Raw genomic sequence first — 21,248 nt, 5'->3', positions numbered from 1 at the left:
AGGCGGGTCTGCCTGCGGCGCGTGAGAAACGGCGCTCGAGGGCGCGGGGACCGTTACAGCCGCCGCCGGCGGAGCCAGAGGGCCGCGGGGCGGCGAGGAAAGAGCGAGAACTGCAGGGAGGTTTCTGCCTGGAGATCACTGACTCCAGAAGAGGTTTGCTGCCAACTCCCCCCCCCCCCCCCCCCACTTCCTAGTTCCCTGAACGAAGTCAGTGATACCAACTGGAACGCCTTCTCCTGCCTGTCCTAAGCACAGTCCTGAATGTGTTTGAAAACGGGTAAATATATTACAGGACAATACAAAGATTTTTAAATGTCCGCATGCCATGAAGTTCAAAGACAACTTTTTCTACTATTATCTACGTTATAGTCATCAATTTAGCACAAAAGTTGGAAACAGAATTTCTGATCCCTAGAAAATCTTGATGTTTTAAAACATCCCTCTACCCTAGCGGGGCGAAAAATTAAAACCCATCCATTCATTACTGTGGAAGAAAAATTCTGAAAGATTTCATAGGAAATACAAAGAAGACTTTTTTCATTTGATAAAACCAAGTAATTTAGTCAAGCAATGCCAAAACATTGGCTGGCAAGCAGTGCAGTCACTTTATAGTATTTACACAGTTAATATGACAGATTGTATGACATGAAATAAAATGACATGAAAAAGCTATGTTTTAAACAGTCAAATAGTCAAGGAAAATAAAACATAGTTTCTATTTGAGTCATTTAGAATTTTAATTTAAAACAGTTTTATGACGATCATTGTTGAGCAGAAAATGTGAGAAGCTTCCAGCCAGCACTAACTGACCGATATAAAGCATTAATATAAGCAGATAATAAACAAATATAAGTAACGTAATGCAGGAAAAGACAGCACTAGTGTTCCTCAGTGAGGCTGCGTTAATGTCTAAGAAGCATCAGGCTGGTCACATCCTGACTTCTGAATTCAGCTGTTTGTTACGCCCTCTCTGTACAATATCCAAAGACAAGGCTTCCCACAGAAATTCTAGTTTGTATCATGATGCATATTCAGTGCCAGTAGGCTTGAGTCCTGTAGTTGTATGATTTTTGTTCTTGTAACTAGAGAAAAAGAATAGAGAGTACAGAAATCTGGCAATTTCTCTTTATACAGTTTTGAAGTCTGTAGTCCAACTTCCTGTATTGTGCTGCAGAACCCAGCATTTCCCAGCAGATCACCATCATATGTAGAGAAAGAACATGAAGGGGTAAATGAGTGAGCACCAGGCTTTGCAACCATCTGTATCCATGTGATTTCCTACAGTTTTGCTTAAATGTAAATGGCATCCCTTGTCTTTAAGGAAAAACAGAGTAAGTTCAGAACTATTAGCTTCCATAAGCATGACTTTTAAATTACTTGAATTTCAGTTCTAAAGTAAAGCGAGGCCTTAGCTTTCAAACTGCAAACATTAAAAGGTATTTGACATTGATGTATGCAAACTTACCAACTCTTAACTTTGTGTCATATTTTATGCACCAACACTCTGCCCCCGCTAGCCCACAGCAGAGAAACAGTAAGCAGCAGGGTCAGACATTGTTTTATTGAAAGTGTAGCTTACTGTAGAAGGCTGGTTGCTAGATTCTCATTTGAGAAACCTCCAAGTGGTGCCCATGAAGAAGCAAGAACAGTCGATAGAAGCCAGAGAAATACAAAAACGTGTGTAACTAGAAAAGAAGTTTGATTCAGACTTAACACTGTTCTATAGGAGGTGTTTAGACCAAGTGATAGCTGAAACCATCTACAAGAGCCAGCGTAAAGCCTGAAATAAAGTCTACAATTATTTGCATGATATGTGTAATAAGAACTCACCTATTTGATAAAATATTTGAAAATAATTCCCATATGTATATTTCCATGGATGAGAAAATTTGGTGACTAATTAGATTTAGAACTCTAAAAAAAATTATATCCTTTATAGGCCCTAGTACATAAAAACATAACAAGGCTGCAGTCTGGCTATTGATCTGTTGAGAAAGTATATTCTGGCAAGTGGGTAGAAGTCAGTGTTTGAGGTTTGCATTTTTTTTCCACCCTTCATCTTTCTGTAAAAAGCTTGCAATTATGAAACAAGGTGACTTAATATGCAGTGTGGATAAAACCCTACCAACTGGTCAGCGATTGCTGTTGCTTTCTGCCATGACTTTGCAGAATGAATGAATTCTGATAGAGGAGAAAGAAACACAAGGTTGAAGTATCTCTATTAGAGTACTTAGCAAAGGATACTGACCTCAAGTTAGAGGCTGCATCTAATGCCTTGAACATTTCAGTGTTTATCTTCAGAGACCTAAATGCTGTATAGGATTCAGTATGTGGCTTTATGCTAAGGCTCATCAGTAATATTGTAGGTGAATTTTCAAAAACATACACTTCAGATTTACAGTGAAGTACTTACACCCCGATTTTATTTTGTTGCTTTGACAAATTGAAAAATAAATTACGTACTGGCCCATGCATGTTCACTAGCTTTCCCACCTTTTTCTGCTTGTAGAAACATGCTTTGTTGTACGGACTTTTTTAACAGGTTTGTATTTCCTGTTGCCTCTTTTCTTTCATCAGGATTCTCCTCTTGAAGATGCACGAGGATCTTCACAAATTTTGGTTCACTGTTTTATTGAAAAATGTATCAGCTTTCACACATTATGCTTTCTTGTTGTGGTGCTTCTTAAGGTCTTGCCTCATTACATAGGAAAGACGGAGAGTGTTGTACTTAGGATAGAAACCAGGAATTTCAGATGACTTGATTTCAAATATCCATCCTGTTCTAGAAGAGGTAGCATCAAAAAAAAAATAAAATCTTAGCCTCAATTCCTCTTTTGAAATTCTTATGTGACGATATTTTGCTCTTTCAGTACAGTACAGCAACAATTATAGCATGGATTATTTGAAACACTCAGTTACAGTGGTATTTGCTGGTGGAGTAGGGAACATACTGTACCCTGTGCCATGACTATAGTTCACCAATCCCTTTACATGTCACAGAGTTTGACAGTAAAAACCCAATAGGCAGAGACATGTACTAAGTTCAGCTAATCATGATTTTGCATATACACCAGCAGAGGCTCAGAAGATAAGCTTGCCATAAAGAAAAAGCAGAATTTTACAAAATATTCATGCCAGCATTATTTTATTGCAATTAAGAGAATTCTGACCTTTGCTATCCCTCATCTTCCCTATACACACACATATATAGGAGCTGTTGTCACCTACATTTAAGATACCTTATTAGTAAGTGTAATCCCCAGTTTGCCAGCACCCTGGAGATACCAAGACTAATAAAAATGTTGATCTCCCCACTAGTCAAGAAGATTCTGTTTCCATGAACAAATTGTTTTGTTTTTTAAACCAACTTGCTCACAACCAGTATTGAGGACCACTGCCTTAACACATGCATTAACCTATTTACCTCATGGAAAACCAAAATAATTGTTTAAGTTGGAACTTTTCATGCTTTATTTACATGTTTTTATGGACACAACTTATGTCAGTTTTTCCATGGGGGGCCTGTTCAAATTCCAGGTAAGACAATTAGCATCACTTAGTCAAATATTTGGTATTTTGAGTAAAAAAGAAAAGCCACTACAGTTGTAGTATAAGGCCTGAGTGCTCAAGGTTCTCATTTAGGGCTCTGAATCAAGTTTTAATAGAGCAGAGAAGCTTAAGAAAGAGTTACAGATTTGTGCAGGAAAGATGCTTACTCTTAGAAAAGGCCATCAAATTATTGTCATGACCCAAGTACATTCCATTTTCATGTAAATTCATGAGGAGGGTGACTCATACCCTTCTTCCCCCAACATTCCTCTTAGAGCATCCCTGCACATGTTAGGGCCGCCCCACCCCACTTTCCAGGGGCCCATTAAAAGCCAGTGGTTTTTGTTCATGTCATTGTGGCAAAAACAGCCGGACTGGTCTCCATACTACTCATCACAGTATAGCAATGGAGGAGTTAATCTCCACTTAACTCATAGGTTAATTGATATGAGCACCATTTTGTCAGCACACTATATTGGAGAAACAGCTGTTGGTCAGAAAGTATGAAGTATCTTGTTCTGCTGTTCCACCTGTGGAGTCAGTCTCACAATAAGAGTTATAATTTATTCATCCTGTTGGGTTTGCAGTTCACACACAAATGAAACCAGGCAATGGTATTTTCACATCTTTGCAGGAAGTACAGTGGTACAAGCCTAAGTCATCTCTGAGGGATTGTATTAGCTTTATCAACTGAAGCATGTGAGAACTGGTACTGCTGTATTTTTTTTCTTTCTTACTTTCCATAGCCCATACAAAGAAAACCTCAACTGTAAACACAGAACTCTGGATTGAAGGTAACTCCCTGGCTGGTTGACTGGTAAAGGTCAGTAAGGATTTTCAGTATGGCTCATCATGCATTCGACAGCTGCGTTAGGTCTTGCCATCCTTTCAAGTTAAAACTGACACAGAGAATACTGCTCAATGGCAGTAAGCTGAACTCCTGCTTACCAGTTTGAGACTGTAAAGAAACCCCAGCTCTCAAGCCAAACTGACAGAGATCCTTTTTTCTTCTCAAATTCTGACACATTACACTTTTGGAGCTAGACATACCAAAGCTATCAATCTTCTGCCACCACAGGCACTTTAATAGCACTTTCTACCTTGAACAGACTTTACTTTCAATCATCTTTTGTCACAATTTCAATCACTGTCTAAAAGACGATGGATTTTGCTATACACTGACCAACATGAAATTTAATGATTTCTGATATAATTTAGACTAGACCATCCTTGGGATAAACTGCACCATGCCTATCAGTCTGAGGGATGCAAAAAAATCACAAACATACATGCATACCTATCGTGAAAAGCTTCAGTAGACCACCATTATAGGTGGTCTTACCTTGCTGAAAATTTTAGCTATGATTTGCACAAGCTGATACATTCTTTAACTGCTGACCGTTCAGTACCAACAAAGCAGCACACTATTTCTGATCACTGATGGTTTCACCATGAGTTAAAATGGCCTCAGAAGCGTAAAGCCTGTATCAAATTTTTAGATTTTCTACTATCTGAAAACCCTCTAAATGCTTGCAGCGATCATCCTCCATATTCCCAAAACTCTTCATAACAGCATCTCACGGATATTTTCAAAAGCTGAGAATTTAAAAACCAGCTGAGTGACCCAGTAACATCCCCATATAAGGTGCAAGTTTTTCCAAGTAACAATCCACAATTTGAAGAACACCCCCCCCCCCCCCCCCCCCGCTCACTTTCTCATCATACCAATTACTTCTTCACATCTACATGATTAAATCTGATCTATTTGTGCGTCAGCTCTGCATCCTTACCTTCCTGGACCACCTGGTTAACTTAGTTTTGCTTAGTTTTTCTGCAGTGGAAGAGGATTACACTTCAAACACCCAAACTTTCATTTATTGGGAGCGATGTCTCAACTACAGCAGATCTCCCACCCCTTACTGTTTGGCAGGAAGCCCCTCCAGATTTCGAAGTTTCCTTTTGCCCAAGAAGCAATGGCCTGCTGAAGCAGCAGTATTTTGGACAGGCTTCTTGAACTGCCAGCCACAGAACACTGAACAACGGCTAAGACCAGGAATCCCCTCTTAAACTTTTCCTTCCCAGAACAACACTTACAGACATTATTCAAGTTACTATCTTTGAGTTAAAATTCTGATTCTCCATGCTAGAGTATCTTGAGTAATTTATGGTCACAGACTTACAAGCAAGTAAGGCAAGTCTACAGTGCCAATTGCTCCATTGTTTGCTATGTAAGATTTCAAGAACAGAACTAGCAAGGGAGTACTAGGGAGAAAAAAAAATGTCAGTTGACTACAGCCATCAGCTACTCGTTAATGAACAAACAGAAGCCTTTAAGTTCAGCAGAGATTATGGTCCTTTTCAAGATGGAGATGCTGTCAAATAAAAGTGAATTAATGGATTGTTTAATGAATCATCTCAATCCATCATGAAACTCTGCGTGCATGTGTGTGTGTGTATATATATATATTTTTATTTATTTATTTTTTTTCCCCTCCAGGAATCCCATATTTCATTGAAGTAAAACATACATAAAAGCTGGAAGTTTTTCTGGGTAAGACCATTTATTTTAACAAACAGATGAGTCTTTACGATGAACTGGAGGCTGCAACAGCTGCTCTCTTGGGCTTTGGTGTGGTTCCCTCACGGAATCCATTCCTGCAAGTAGAAATACAGTTACTGCTCCAGGTTATATTTTCTAACAAGTAATGTTTTAGATAAAATTCACCAGTTTTTGTTCAGCTTATCTCAGTAATGCACTGAAATCACTATGAAATTCATATGTTCAGACATTTTTAATATGAAACATCATTGACAAGCTGTCTGGAATGAGCAGTAAATTTCTCTCTTCAGCTAGAGTAAATGAGTAAACTCCATTTCTTCAAACAGGAAGATTTCAGCAACTGAGTAAACACTGCAAAACTGAATCAAGTACAGCACAGCTATTGAAGGCACTCCATATTTTACATCCCTACCAAGCAACTCAACAAAAGGTTTTTTTTTTTTTTTTTTAGTACTAAAGTGTAAGGTTTTTTTTAAAAAAAATCTTATATGCCTCCAACTAGACAGTAAGGAAAAAAAGTGGAACACAACAAAAGAAAAGTCAAGTTCAAGCTCACTTTTGGATATGGCACGTCTACTTCAGCAACATTTGGTGAAAAGAAGCAGGTTGTATTTGCTTAAGTTACTTTCTAGCTGCTGCTAAGCAAAGACTGTCACTGACCATAAACAGCAGGTGAAATGAATCCCTCAACTACACCCTAGTGCCAAGACTTCAGACTTCCACTTACTAAATAAAACCTACATTTTTAGGAAGAGACTTTGAAATTACTTGATTTTTTTATCCAGCTTTCTCAGACATTGGGCTAATAGTTACAGAACTCTATTTTAGAACATGGAGACCATACAAAAGAAATTCTTAATGAGTTTCTTAACATTACAATACCCCCACAGCACCTCTTAAATACAACTCAAAGCTTTGTAACAAGTTTTAGAAACTTGTACCTCAGAGTCTGATTCCACAGCTAGTCAGCAATAACTAAATCCTAAATAACAAAGCAACTATGGAAATATTTCAATTCCAAACATTTTTGCATGCAGGGGGAATTGGAAGGCATCTCAAGATCTGTCTTACAAAAATCCACACGAGCACAATCACTGACAGATAAAGGTAGTTCTACAACATCATACCTTTTGAAGTCTGGCCATTTTACAGCAAGAACCTCAGTGTTCTGTACTATCTACTCTTATTAGAAACATTAAAGCTTGCTATACATCCTATGTATGACTAATGAGGTAAGCTTTTTATCCCAGAAAGAATATGCTGCCGGTTATATGAATACAAGACATCATTTATTTTATGATATATTTAGAAGAAAGTTTAAGACCACACCACACTAAATACATTAAATAAAAAAGCAGCATTGAGTTTGAATGATATAATTAGGTGAAACCCATGCAAGATTTCACATTACACTAATATTAAAAACATTGTACCTGAATCGACGGTAGACCTTTTTCAGGTGCCTCATGCGACCCGTACCAGTGGTGTTGCGTCTTTTAGCCTTTGCACTCCAGTTATCTAGAATATATGTTATTGTTACTCATCTGCATCACCTGCATGATCAATTGCACAATACATTTAAATAGCACAACTGTGCAATCTGACAGAAGCAAAAGAATAATAATTCTACTAAAGTAAACTAACTTCTATATAGTAATACTGCATAATTATGATCTGAAATATAATTAAGTCAGTGCTAACTTCAAAGATTTCAGAAAAGCTTCAAACACACTGCAAAATGACACAGTAGTCTTTCTTGGCTAGAAAAAACAGATTACTAAACTGAGAATACAGTTGTCTGCATTGCATTTGTATAAAATCTGAGTTACTCATTGTCACTTTGCTGAAAACAAGACAAAGCAGCAGCAAAAGTTTTAAACTCAGGTCAGTCAGAAGTTTCTTACTTACACTTTCTCTTACGCTTAGCAGGGTAACCACATTTCCCACAGGTAGATTTCTGGAGATGGTACGCCTTGGACCCACATCGACGACACAAGGTGTGTGTCTTGTTTCGCCTCTTACCAAATGACGAAGTACCCTTCGTCTGAAATACATTTCAGGACATTGCACGTTTTAAGTACTACTGGGAGGTACGAGTCACGTACATCAGAAAAAAAAAACTTCTGAAAAACATGCACAAATTCACAAACCATGAACGCACCAGAGACACAGGTTCCTTACACCTCCCTTCGCCCCTCTCCTCTCCCCCCCTCCCCCCGCTGAGGTCAGAGCGGCTGCCCCAGACCCGTCACCGACAAGCCTCTCCTCAGCGCGGCCGCCGCGCCGCCAACGCTCCCCGAGGCGACCGAACCCCCTCGGCCCGGCACCCGCAGGGCTGCCTCAGCCCCGGGGCCGGCGGCCCTCCCACCCCGCGACTCCCAGCCCGGAGGACCCCCGGGGCGGCGGCGCCCCCCTCGCCCACGAAACGAAGCGCTCTGCTCCCGGGCGGGAAGCCCCGCGGCGCGGCTCCCCGCCGGGGCCCGCCGCCAGGCCCTCTGGCCCCGGCCCCGCAAATGCCGCCCGGCCCCGGCCCCAAGAACGCGCAGAGACGCGCCGCGCCCCCGACAGCCCCAGCGCCACAGCGGATGGCGGCGGATGCGCCGCGGCCCGCGCTCAGCGCTCACCATCTTCCCCTGCCGCTAGCACCAAAGAGGCCTAGCCCCGCCCCGCTTCCGCTATATCCCGCCCCGCACTTCCGGGTGCGCGGCCAAAGCGCTCCGGCCGGGAGCTGGGGCTGGGCGCGGGGGTGCCCGGTCTGGGAGGGGGGACCTGGTCGCAGCGCACTGCGGCCCCGGCGCCCGGCCCGGCTGACTCCGCGTGTGGAGAGGCCCCCGCTCGCGGGCGGGTTGCTCCGGGCATATTTTTATGTAGATACATGTAGCTAGTAAAGAAAATGTTTAACATTCTAAAGTGGCTTTACTCACACATAATTTTTAACTATATTCAATATGTGGTCTTTGAAATACTCCCTGTGCAGCTGTTCACAAATAAAGCTCCACTTTAGGCTACAGAATAAAGTTCTAGCCATATGTAAACATTTGGAGGAAAACTGTATTCATGATTAAAATTCATAGAATTTCTTGGCTGTAATATCATGTACTTTCAAAATGGAACTGCCATTAAAAAAAAAGTCCATACTGCACTCTCTGCTTGTCCATGGCCTTCCCCTCCCCCTGCACATCGGATGACAGTCTAAAGACAATCTAAAGCATTGTAATGGACACCATTAATGTAAAAAAAATCAGATGCATCATTTAAATTTCTCATATAAGAGTTGATTTAAATTTGGACAAATAGATGTACACAAAAAGAACTTGAAGAAATTATATTTACCTTATCACCAGTTCAACATTTCCTCTTCTAAAACAAAGTCAGAAATTGGTGATAAACCCACTTTATTTAACCTTGATTATAGATTTATGTAACCTTGTTTAACAGTTTTTGATAAAACTATGTATTTATCTGGCAGACTGGATCTTACTCTCTGTGCTTCTGGCTTAATCAAGTTGGCTAAAAGTACAGTTATTATCTGGGCCTGCCACAAGCCAGCAAACTGTGAGGAAACCTCCTGCAGTGAGTAACATGGAATTCTTCATCCCAAAAAAGTGTTATCACATGACAAAATCCCTAAAACAATTAAGCCTAATCTGAATCGTTGCATATTTATTCTGGGACAAATCAGTCTTGTACAGTTATCTCAGCAGGAATTTATCTTCATTTGTATCCTGAGTGTGGCCTCTCACTGTATTTCTTGTGCACTGGTTTATGTGCTAGGAGGCTTTTGACTTACGCTAAGGTTGAAGGATGAGGCAAAAAGTCGTTTTAACTTCAGCAAGCATTGTTTCCAGACACACAGAAATGTGGCCCAAGCTGTTCACTTAGCTCTTTCATTTTGCTTGGCACCTCCCTACCAGAATCAAACCTAAGGCAGAGATGTTTGCTCACACTCATTTTACTTCTCTTGCAAATCTAGGAATCCAGTATAAGCCATCCCTCCATGGTCCTTCTATAGTCAAAGGAGAAAAAGGGACACTTCCAGAGAGTAAGTCATCCCATCTTAAATTAGGTGTCTAAAGTAGGTAGTAGATAAATCATCCTTGGGAGGAATCCATCTTCTTACATTAATTCTAACAGGATCCTGGTTAGCCCCCCTTAGGCTCGGTACATAGATGGCTGAAGTTAGGTAAAATGAATTTTCCCTCACTGACTTAATGAAATATTTTTATAGAAATCTGTCTTTCTTGACAAAAATTCAAAAGAGAAAACTCAATGGCCTGTGGATGAGATGCCATGCAGAAAAAAAATCCCAGTTAACTCAAACAGTATGAATACATTCTTCAAGCAGGACTGGGTCTTATTTCTCCAAGCAATCTTGCTGTTTGTCTTTTAACTAGTGCTTCCTTTCCCTTTTCTTTCTAGTTAGATCTCAGAAATCTGGAAGATGCTCTGAAGACATTGGACAAATGCCATGGCAACAGCCTCCAAAGGAAGTATGTTGGTATGTGTGCTTGCAAGGATATACTGCCAAAGGAATTATTCTTGTCCTGTGTGGCATAAAAATAATCTTGTTCATTTGGATGTTTTCAAACCTGTTAAGAAAGAGATTTTTGGTATCTTCTCACATTCTTTAGTATTCGGGAACACTGGAAACTTATAGGATAGGGAATGGGCAGAGCTATGGCTGACCCAGGACCATCCCAGAAGCTCTTAGCCCCTACACAGGAGGTGGCTGAGAGTGGAGTTCGCTGCCCCTTCAAAACCCACAGACTCATGTACTAACAACTACCACATGGCACAAGGCTAAATTCAGCACTGGCTATTTCACCTTTCTTCTTTTATGCAATAAGGAAGCACCCCAAATAATTTAGAAGGTGACATGCCTGGATGTCAGGATTGTCTCTTTGATGTAGGGAAGAGCACACTGTGATTGCACTGGGGGTCACTGTTCTGCCACAGGTTCGGCACAGCACTTTCCATCCAGCCGGCTCTAGTGATGAGGGAGGTTTAATGAGTACTGTGGAAGAGGATGTCTACCTCTGTATCTCCTAACATCATGTTGTGCAAGCTGTCTGATCTGGTCGTGGGTGAAAAGCTGAAGCAAAAAGTAACACTGGACATGCCCCTACTTTTCTTCTTCTACCCCACTGGGGTACAAGCCTCTCTGCCTCAACCCCGGTTCCATCCAGGACCCATAGACCTTCCTGACCTCATTTCTCTGCCCTGGCACTTTGCTGGGGAAGAGGAGGAGAATTGCCCACTTCCAGTCCCTCAGGTCAGCTGAAGCAAGGCAGTCTTACAGATAATTCTAGCTCGTGGACAGGGAGACTGAAAACAGGGCCGGATGGGCAGTACAAAGTGAGGGGGATATCAGCACCTAATAACTTTAGTGGCATTTGTTTTGCATAGGTTTGGTATCATACTACAACATAGCACCATCACTAGGGTACATTACAGCCATACAGTCCCTGATGTGGTGGGACTTGCTCCAAAGTAGAATAGTTGTACTGGGTCTATGTAACTTGAAGACTACTGAAAGGACTTTTGTGACTTTTGTGTGCTAAATACAAGACTGATATCCAACAGCTTCTGCCCAGTGTCACCACATGGCATTGCATCACTTACTTGTGCACAAGTAGAGTGCACTTTGCACACGTGGAGATGACTACAAGGGACAAAAACAGCTGAGACTCAAGCTTGATAAATGTTAGAAGCTAGCAGGTATTTGATACCCAATTTTCTTCAGAGATGCAAGCAAGCTCAAGTCAATATTTCTAAATGTGTTCTCTTTGATCAAAGGAATGCTTTTTAGCTCTTCTAGGGAACTGAACAGTTTGACCTAGGTAACAAGGTCTCAGGAAATCTGCAGGAGACCTGAAGTATTCAAGGGTAACATTTTCATGAGGTTCAATTTGAATGCCTTTGTTTCTGGGTATCATCTTGATTTTTAGAGGTAGACACCTCTCTGGAATTTGTGGGGAATAAACCACCTTTAATATCTGTTAGAAAACACTCACAAGGACCTGTCTCTTTTGAAAACATAAATTCATTTTTATGGTATCCAGATTCTTTGTTTTGAGAAGAAAACATTCATGTGTGAATTTGAACCAAGAACATTGGTTCACCACAAGATGACAGTATAGTTCAACTAAAAATTTTCTCCTAAACAGCTCAGGAAAAAACTCTCTAAACAGTAGCAGTAAATTAGGTCAATGAATTGAAAATAATATCATTTGTATGCAGTTCTTAAATCTCTATGACAATAACAGAAAATATGAGCAAACAGCAATGCTTATGGAAAAGGTTGTTGCATCCTGCTAAGAAACTAATGAATATAATACAAAAGACTTTCTATTTGTTTAAAATGAAAATGAGTAGAAGAAAATTAAACAGCTGTCACTATTTGAGAGTGAATTACTTGTTCAAATATGGTGTAAATGACCAAATATGATCTAAAATGTTTTATATAGCAAAGCTTATACAAAGTGTATAAAATATACTTGATGCTGTTTCTTCCTCATTCCTCAGTGGAAGGGAAGAGCTCCTTTATCAGTACTATATGCTATTTCCATGCAGTCAGACTCTTACTTTTCCATGAAAAACAGCACAAAAAATGACCTCACATGTAGCATACTGAAATGAATGCCAGAGTTGAATCATACAAATCAATTATTAGAACTCATATGTAAGAGCTTCTCCAAGTGTTTATTCTCAATACTGAATCAGAAAGAAGTATTCAAAAACACTCATCCATGATGGCATGAATAGCTTCCTACTGGTAATCATATAACATCCCTTCTGCAGTGACAACAGTGCTCATACAGAAGTAACATTAGGAGAGCAGTATATTTTTTTTATTACTGATCAATTGGACAAAGAGACCAGATAGTTGTTTTCAGACCACTGACAAGTGCTCAGAGAGTAAAACTAATTGTAGATCGTGGCTGAAGCGGGACTACTTAATGTACCATCACGAATAAACACAGCAGGAGCAAGAACTCCCACTCACTTAGCTGCATTTTTTCACATGCAAAAGCTCCATCTGCAGTAAGGGGGACCTTTACGTTGGGGGTAGCTGGGGGTGGGGGGTCACAGGTCTTTCACCACCAGAAACGTCACTAAAATCTCTTTGTTGTTCTATCTTAATAGAGGAATAGAGGCAGCATAAAACCGTGTAGGTTTATCTCCGCTGTACAGCAGAGGTAACTACAAACCTGGCACAAATTTGTTACGGTGTAACAACTTCGTACAGAATTTTAAAACTTCTTTAGATTTTTTCTTCTTCTTTTTTTTTGACTAATGCTTAGACACATTACAGAGATGTGGTGCATTGTCTCACCATTGCAGGAAATCTCAGAGGAGGTTTCCTGGCTCTCCTCAAGTTCACAGAAATGGCTGTGTGATGTTTTGGGCTGAGCACCAGAATGGGTGTGTGCGAGAAAGCTGCAAGTTCCTTTAAAAAGCAGTGGCCATTTTTTGTTTTCTATTGTATAACAATTAAATATTCTTGTCTTGTTAGTATTATTTTGATAAAAAACAACTTATACTGTTCTTGTTTTGGTTGACACTGTTGTCTGAAACCTCTGTTACATTATTCATGAATGCGTGCACGCATGCTTGCGAGCACAAGCACACGCACACACACACACCCCTAGAACAAAATTTTCGCTTGAGATCTTCACCAGCCAAAATGTGTTTGATCCACTACAGTCCAGAGTTGTAGTTTGTATCTCATTCCAGGTTGAAAGACCCAGCTTCAAACCATATTCCCTTTAAATTGCACCAAAGGATATTTAGAATAATCATTTAGAATAATCATCTTTTGTACCAGTACAGACTGGCAAGCACTAGACTTAACAGTTTTTCTTCAGATAGTTCTGGAGTTTTTAGAAAGAGACTGGACAAACGTTTGTTTGGTTTAGGTTTAGCTGATCTTGTAGCGGGGCAGGCAGATAGGCCAGATGATCTTCTGACGTTCCTTCCGGTCATTTCTCTACAACAGTATGATTTTAGAAGAGGTGTCTACGTCTAAGGACATAACTATACCTCTAATCTCCCTGGCTGTTGTGTTCACAGACAAACACATCTGATCACTTTTAGGCTTGGAAAAAAAGGTCAAGTCTTCACAATTTCTGTCTGCAAATGGTGTCTGCTTTTTCCTTTATGTTGGTTGGCCAAATAAATGCTATGGCCTCTACCTTACAAACTTCCCTTGCACTGAAGGACCCGTGTTTTAAAAATCCTTCTTTCCCTAGGGTAATGTATATCTCTGACTTGCATTTTCAGGGTTATTCTAAAGCACATTAAACCAAAAAGATTTATTATTGAACAAAAGAAAAGCAAATGTCACCATAATCATATGTGTGCATGTTTCTGTGCAGGCACATACACATGGATGATACATGTTAGCAGTACTAGCTTTTTTTTGAACAAAAACTTGTCTGATTCAAGCTGTCAAACACCATGGCTAGACACAGACTATATCTAAGCCCAGATATTATGGCCAAAATTTGCTAACTGGGAATCCCAAGTTTGAGGATCTAAATATACCTAACAATGACAATTTTCTTATACTTCCAACTGTTCTGGTACGAACAATCAGTGGGCATACTGACTCTTTGGAAAAGAAATATAATTTGAATTGGTTGGAAAACAAAAATCTTTCCTGAAAGAAAGGCTGAACTAAAAGTCTTTGCCAGAAGCTCATACAGGGAAGCCATCTTTAATTTAAGACTAAACTGTTGGCTCTCTTACTTTCTCAGATTTCTCACTTCTTACGTAGAATTAGGCACTTGCTGATGTATATCTCTGCTGTGACATTCCCTTCACTCATCTTTGCTTCAAATGTATATATGAATGATTTTACCTTTAATAAAACCATGTGAGTGATTTTACTTCTCACCAGCCATTCCTTAGAACATGACTTGTCAAATTTTGTTCCTCTCTTCCCAGAAGACTTCTGAGCAGCTGGTGAAATGCACATATGTGCCTCGCAGTGGCTTCTGGCTCCAAAGGTAAGAAGGTAAATCGATTTTACAAGACCAATCCAGACTTGGCTTCTGCTAGTGCTCAATGCAGTGGTACAGCATTTATACGGTACAGAACATTTTCAAATTTTTAATGGATGTTGCCATTATAGAGTACCCAAGCGCATGATTTAATACAAAGGTGTGCACAAACTGTGCATTAGGTAAATATAAGGCATTCAATTTGCTTTCAGAAATGCATATTTGCCTCTAAAAATATTTGGTGTCAAGCTGTACTTTAGATCTGGTATTTGTGGAAAAAAATACGTATGTTTACAGTAAGGTGTAAGGTCAAAGAAGAAAACATCAGAGAGGACTGGGGCACTCATGTTTAATCTGAAAAATGGTAGAAATTAACCCTAATTTATAATTTGTTATTTATTTACTTTATCTCACATTTCATCTCATAGTTCCCAAAGAATTTACATTTGTCTTGCTCTGGGACTACCACAAATTATGGCTTTCACTGGTCAGCCTGTCTCCTCTCTAAAAAGTAAAATAAAGCTCACTTTAAAGCAGGAAAACCTGCCACTTGTACACCATTCTTTGCCCTGTATGAATTGCGGGGGTTTTTTTAGTAGTCAGATGTGAGACATAAACTATAAGAGAAAAAGGCTTTTCAGTGAAATGGAGAGGACAGCTGAAGTTCTACATGTATTGAAGATAAAGCCTCTTCCCCTGGGTGACGTAAATCAGCCTTCCTTCATCAAAATCACTGTTGCGTTCTATTTTCACCAGCTCAGGACTTGCCCTAAGTACAATGCTTTGCTAACACAGATCAGCTCAAGTCTGAAGTTACAAATGTTATCTGTTTATTCTGGAAGATGTTTTTCCTGTATCAGGCATTTTTTAACTTTCCATTTACTGGAATTGAGGCATACTGGTTCCATCAGGAAATTCCCCTAACATCTGCGTACGCTGTCCATTTTATACTACTTCACTCTAATAAAAATAGAGGACAAAACATTGCCCAGCCTTATTAGTGTGCACAAAGAGGACATAGAAAAGAAGTGGAGGTTTCCAAACTTTTTCTTACTTGCTCACAACATGGAGCTTGCAATCCCGTGGCCACGAGGGCCGGCTCAGACTAGCACAGCAGCACGGCAGCCCCTTCAGCCCGGGTTCGGGGGGGAAGGGATGCGGCCACGGCCCCACGTCTCTGCTCTGCCTGGCTGGCAGGGCACGGGAGCTGCTGCTGCTCCTCTGTCTGCCAGGCAGCAGACAGGCGAAAAGGTATCCGATGGGACTTTCCAAAATGACCAGTTAAGTAGCTCACGTTATTTTGACGAGCATCTGTACCTCAGCACCTTATTATCTCTGAAAGGCTGGTCTGGATGGGGCTAACTCGGCTGCAGTAACACTTGCACAGATGACAGAGCATGCCTGTACTTACGGTTTAACAAGTTTGTTAGCACTTGTTAGAACTGCTTCATGGGAAACAGCTATTTCTGTAATGTCTATGTGGAAATTTACAGTTTAAATAACTTATTTTTCAGTTGTGTTTGAACATCTGTTAAGTGGAAACACAGCCTAAAAAGTGGCTGCTTGAGAGAAGGAGGAAAATGCCTGAGGGAACGTTGCACTGTAAAAGGGTCACAAAACTGCGACAAGTCTGGGCCTACTTATTCTGTGTTGCTATATTTCAGCATCAGGGTAAAACGTGGTAACCCTTGAAGAAACGATATTGGTAATTGACTTTTCCTGCTGAGTCATTCAGCCATTTTCCAGGTTTGTAAGCGGCTTGACCGGAGCAGGCTACGCGGCTGCCCCAGGCACCCTTCGCACAGCTGATGCGTCTTCGGTGCAGCAAGAGACCCCTGCACGGCTCCTGCAGGCACAGTGCACAGCCCCGGTCAGTCGGTGGAGGCGTCTACCTCTCTCGCCCACACGAAGGAAGAAATAGCGGCCTTCAACGTCCACTATGGTTTCCGTATGCTAATGTTATCACAAGCTCTACGTTTTACATTTTCTCCTTGGACTGATCAATATTAATCTCTTTCTTAAATCATTCACAAAATTCTCCAAGCCATTTGCTGGCTTGAAAAACCCTTGACATTGCTGTTTGCTGCATACTTTGTCCTGGTTGTCAACTGCTTTGTAGGTACTTTGCCCAAATTAGAAACATCATCATTTTAATCTGTCTCATGGTGGTCTTTCAACCAAATAAGCACAGAGTGGGATTGTTTACAGGCTAATTAACAACAAATGCCACCTTTAGGAATGCACATTCTCTCAAAATACTGGCAGTCACATGGCTTGGTAGGCAGAAGTTCTCTGAGAATTTTATATCTGATACAACAAAGTACATCATTAATAGCAGCACAGAAGGAGAAATGTATCCACCTACAAAATAAATTATGGGAGTACATTGCCCCTATGCTTCAGTGCTGTTCCTTTGAACTGAGCTGTGGGTACAGACAGAAATCAGAACGACTAGCAAAAGGATATCACACCCATTTTAAGGGCTTATACACTTCTTGTAGAAGATGTAACAAATGTACCGAGCCCAGAGAAATGTCTGTGGAGCTCTGCTGCTGTATCAGCCCTTTGTTACTAGTGGTAGGTGTTCTTCATTTATCGCAGTCTGATGGCTGTTCTGTGTGCAGGCAGCCCAAAACCAGGGAGAACAAAGGTCAACTGTATGTCATTTTTGTGTGAGCACAAAGCTCTGCACCTCTGTTGCCTCACTTAAAGTTTGCAAAAGCTTGCCGTATTTGTTAAACTTTCTTTGCAGCTAGAAGATAGGTATGAAAACTCATTCCAGGAAGCTTCACAGTTGCAATTAGGGTTAATAACTGACTTCTTGAGCAAGCTGACAAAACTTTAATGAATTTCAGATAGTCCTAAAAATGGTGTGGTTTGAAAAACTGATAAGATCTGTTTCTTTCATGTTCTGCTTTCATTTTCTTTCCTAATTCTCCTTTATAAGAAAGTAATCTTTGTTCTGCTTACTGAAATATATTTTATAGGTTTTAAATTCAAAATGCTTGGAAACTTTCAGAGGGAAACTGATGAATTTTGAGGAAGTATTCTTGTTCAAAATTTACTGCATGAAGCATTTTAGCTTTCTAACTATCTACAATAATAGTTCTAAAATATTTAATGCACTTATACCACTGACTCAGAAAAAAACTGAAATTCAGAAGCATTGGCAAGGTTGCTAATGGCTGATGTTTGATGTGCTATCTATCTGTTGTACAAAGAACAATCAAACAGAGATGACCTCAGACTAAAAAGACCTGGATCATCAATGCTAGGTCCTGGTATATCAGTCATTTCATATAAAACTTCTTATGAATTTATTAAACTGTATGAATTAAATTTATAGTTAAACAACATAAAAGAATACAAGAGAAAGATCAACAAAAACTTAAAACATTGGTTATGTGTGAAAAATTTACATTTACTTCCTTTGAGGATTGATTATGAACAGACTCCACAATTCGCAACATGATTTAGTCTCTGATACACCCCTTTATGCACTACATACGGTTTTATGTCACTGGCTTTAAATATAAATGCAATACTCATTCCATGTTAGTCTGCTTCATGTGACTTTTCCTGTGTTAACTTATTTAAAGTGTTAAGGCTCACACTTCTGTATCCCTGCACGGGTATGTGTGAGCATATTGATATGTTATTGACACCGTACCTCTGCTTATACACGCAGCTAGTAAGGGAGTATTCAGAAGAGCTTGTGCTGAAGCCTTGACCCCTGTGAGTTTCTACACAGGATTTTCAAGTTGAGATGGACTCAGAGTGGACCTAAGCCTGCTCCCAACCCTCAGTTATAAAGGCTGCTGAAAATCTCACCAATATTTGCTATCCATCCTTTGATCACAGTCATTTGCAAAAGCAGATCGTTTAAACCTTAGCAATGTTTTCAGCATGCAAATGCGATGACTGCTGTCTCATGGAGGCAAGTAGTAGTAGTAAAAGTAGAAATGAAAAATAACTATTCAGCTTCAATGAACATCCAAATCAGCTCTGTCTGGGTGACTGGTCTCTAGATAGGGTGGTGAACTTGGATGCCACCAGCATGTCCATGGTAGTGAAGCAATGAGCAGTGAGGGTGAGCTATAACCTCTAGTCCAGGATCAGCAGCAACTGGAAGAGTTTGTGTGAGATGCTGGGTCACTGGCATTGAGCAGATGTAGTGGCTTGCTGGATCTGTGGGCAGAAGGATCTCCTTCCATCCTCCCTTCTCTCTTACACTTCCCACCTCTTTTCTCCCCTCTCTCTCCTCCCTGGATGTACATTAGCACCCCCTCTCTCACTCTGTTGCCCACCACACCTTAGATGATCTAGCTCATTAAAACACCAGAAGGCTACCCAGTTTTTTTGCTGGATTTATTTCTGTCATTGTAATAAACTTAACTGGCTCACAGAGAGGACTGAAGTGTGTCAAAGTCAGCAGCAGATGTGCAGAGGGAACGCACAGTGGGGATTGAAAGTGAAAGCAAGGAAGAGGTGGAAAAGAGCAGAAGTAACTCAGCACTTGGGGCAGTTTCCATCTGCTAAATCAGTTCACCATGTGAAGTGATCACAAGATCAGAATCTAACTCTGAAGAATAATAATGATTTGTTTGTCCAGTGATAACCTTTGTGCACGTGGAGGCTGAAATGCCTATGCTCTAGACAGATCTGATGTATTAATTTTACACTACTAAATCTCTCTGCATTTTGAATTACAATAATGTGAGCTCTTCTTCTCCAACCTAGTTCATTCAAACTAGAATTCTCATAGCCCTTGTTTGTTCCGCGTAGTTTCTGCAGCATATGTATTCCAGCATCTAAGGAAATATCCCTCCATGAGGTCCCTTGAGACAGAATCATTTGTATTACAGTTAGCACAGGGTTAACGCTATTTGACATATTTCATAGAGACGCATCCCAAAGCATTGCCATTAGTCCTTGAAACGTGACAACTACATTAACAGCAAAACAGGCAATTAAAGCCACTTAAAAGAAGTCTGATGGCATTAGCAAACAGAAACAAATCCCCAAAACTGTCCAAGTCAATTTCACAATTTAAAACCATAATGACAAGATTGTTCTTTCTCCACTCACTGGTCACTGGATCCTTTGCATTTGCAGCAGTCATGGCACACAGACTGTCTTTAGGGCTGTAATAGATAATGAACTTGGACAATAAAGACGCAAGACTATTAAAGCCTGGTAAACTATTGAGTAACCTTAGCATCAATCTTATAAAAGGCTGGAAGTCTATAGGGAATAGCGTTGATATAACACTATTCTGGCTGACCTTCGTGTGGAGTAAAATACAGACAATAACATTTCATGCTGTCTCCAGACAGGGCAGGATATCATTAGCCCAGCAAGTGAAGCATTGCATTAATCATTCTTGTGCTAGAATTATCATTTAGGGCAAGACAAGAAACGCCTTGCCTTATGGCTAACCTTTTGGTTCTTTCTCAAACTACTCATCTCTTTCTCCCCCAAAACTTCCTTTCTGAGTCTAAAGAAGATTAATTTCTGAACAGACAGTAGAAATGCTTCCCAATAACTTTAAGTTGCTACAAAAAAGCATTTTTCTACTGCAAAAGGGTGATTAGAGCAGGAATTGCCATTTTTCACTAAGAGTAAGGAAAGATCAGCCCTATCTTCTTTGTAAGTCACACTTTCTCCCTCACTTCTGTGCACTCTGGGGAAGTAATTGGAGAACTGCCTCAAGCAGGGCCCTTGTCATAATGTATGTTGTTGTAGAAGTGCCCATGAAAATAGTCATGGACTGGGACAGTGCTAGGTGCTACGTATTCCTTGACTGCAAAGCTATTGCAATGTAAATAGATGGTCATGCAACTATAGATAGACTTACGTTTCAAAAACATACAAAAGTAAGAAATTCATCTAAATGGTCCAAAGCCTAAGCACTAAGTAGAAAAAAGTTACTGAAACTACCCTGTGAAATGAAAGAAGAAGCAACTATTCACAGTCTTGTTGTTGCAGAGTAGACTGAACAGTAGCCACTCTAAACCAGGGCTCAGTCATCTGCGTAAGGCACCACAGGAGCCACGGAATTGCAGTCCTAGGAGGGAAACGAGTCCAGCTCTAACCTCTCTCTGTTTTGCACTGTGTAGGTTCAGTCTCTTTGC

At 40.4% G+C, this 21,248-nt stretch overlaps 1 protein-coding gene and 1 non-coding gene across 2 annotated transcripts; both read right to left on the bottom strand.

The window, feature by feature from the left end:
* Window positions 1-6,091: 6,091 nt before the first annotated feature.
* On the bottom strand, window positions 6,092-8,826 carry LOC112983601 (large ribosomal subunit protein eL37). Its single transcript, XM_026100823.2, has 4 exons — window positions 8,734-8,826; window positions 8,018-8,153; window positions 7,543-7,627; window positions 6,092-6,204 (listed from the first exon to the last, which is right to left on the bottom strand). Exons 1-4 carry the CDS (start codon window positions 8,734-8,736, stop codon window positions 6,135-6,137), a joined length of 294 nt encoding a protein of 97 aa, XP_025956608.1. The 5' UTR covers window positions 8,737-8,826; the 3' UTR covers window positions 6,092-6,134.
* LOC112983605 (small nucleolar RNA SNORD72) lies at window positions 6,287-6,367 on the bottom strand. The gene has a single exon (XR_003259268.2). It is a non-coding gene; the product is annotated as a small nucleolar RNA SNORD72 (small nucleolar RNA).
* Window positions 8,827-21,248: the final 12,422 nt, after the last annotated feature.

The sequence above is a fragment of the Dromaius novaehollandiae genome, chromosome W, assembly GCF_036370855.1.
Source record: "Dromaius novaehollandiae isolate bDroNov1 chromosome W, bDroNov1.hap1, whole genome shotgun sequence".
Lineage (NCBI taxonomy): Eukaryota > Metazoa > Chordata > Aves > Casuariiformes > Dromaiidae > Dromaius > Dromaius novaehollandiae.
The sequence above is the reverse complement of the archived record's forward strand: the minus strand, read 5'-3'. Positions and strand labels throughout refer to the sequence as shown.

Coding starts and splice junctions, on each gene's coding strand:
- LOC112983601 (XM_026100823.2), bottom strand. Junction 7,628..8,017: donor TGCTAAGCGTAAGAGAAAGT/GTAAGTAAGAAA, acceptor CATATATTCTAG/ATAACTGGAGTGCAAAGGCT. Junction 6,205..7,542: donor AAGGTCTACCGTCGATTCAG/GTACAATGTTTT, acceptor TTCTACTTGCAG/GAATGGATTCCGTGAGGGAA.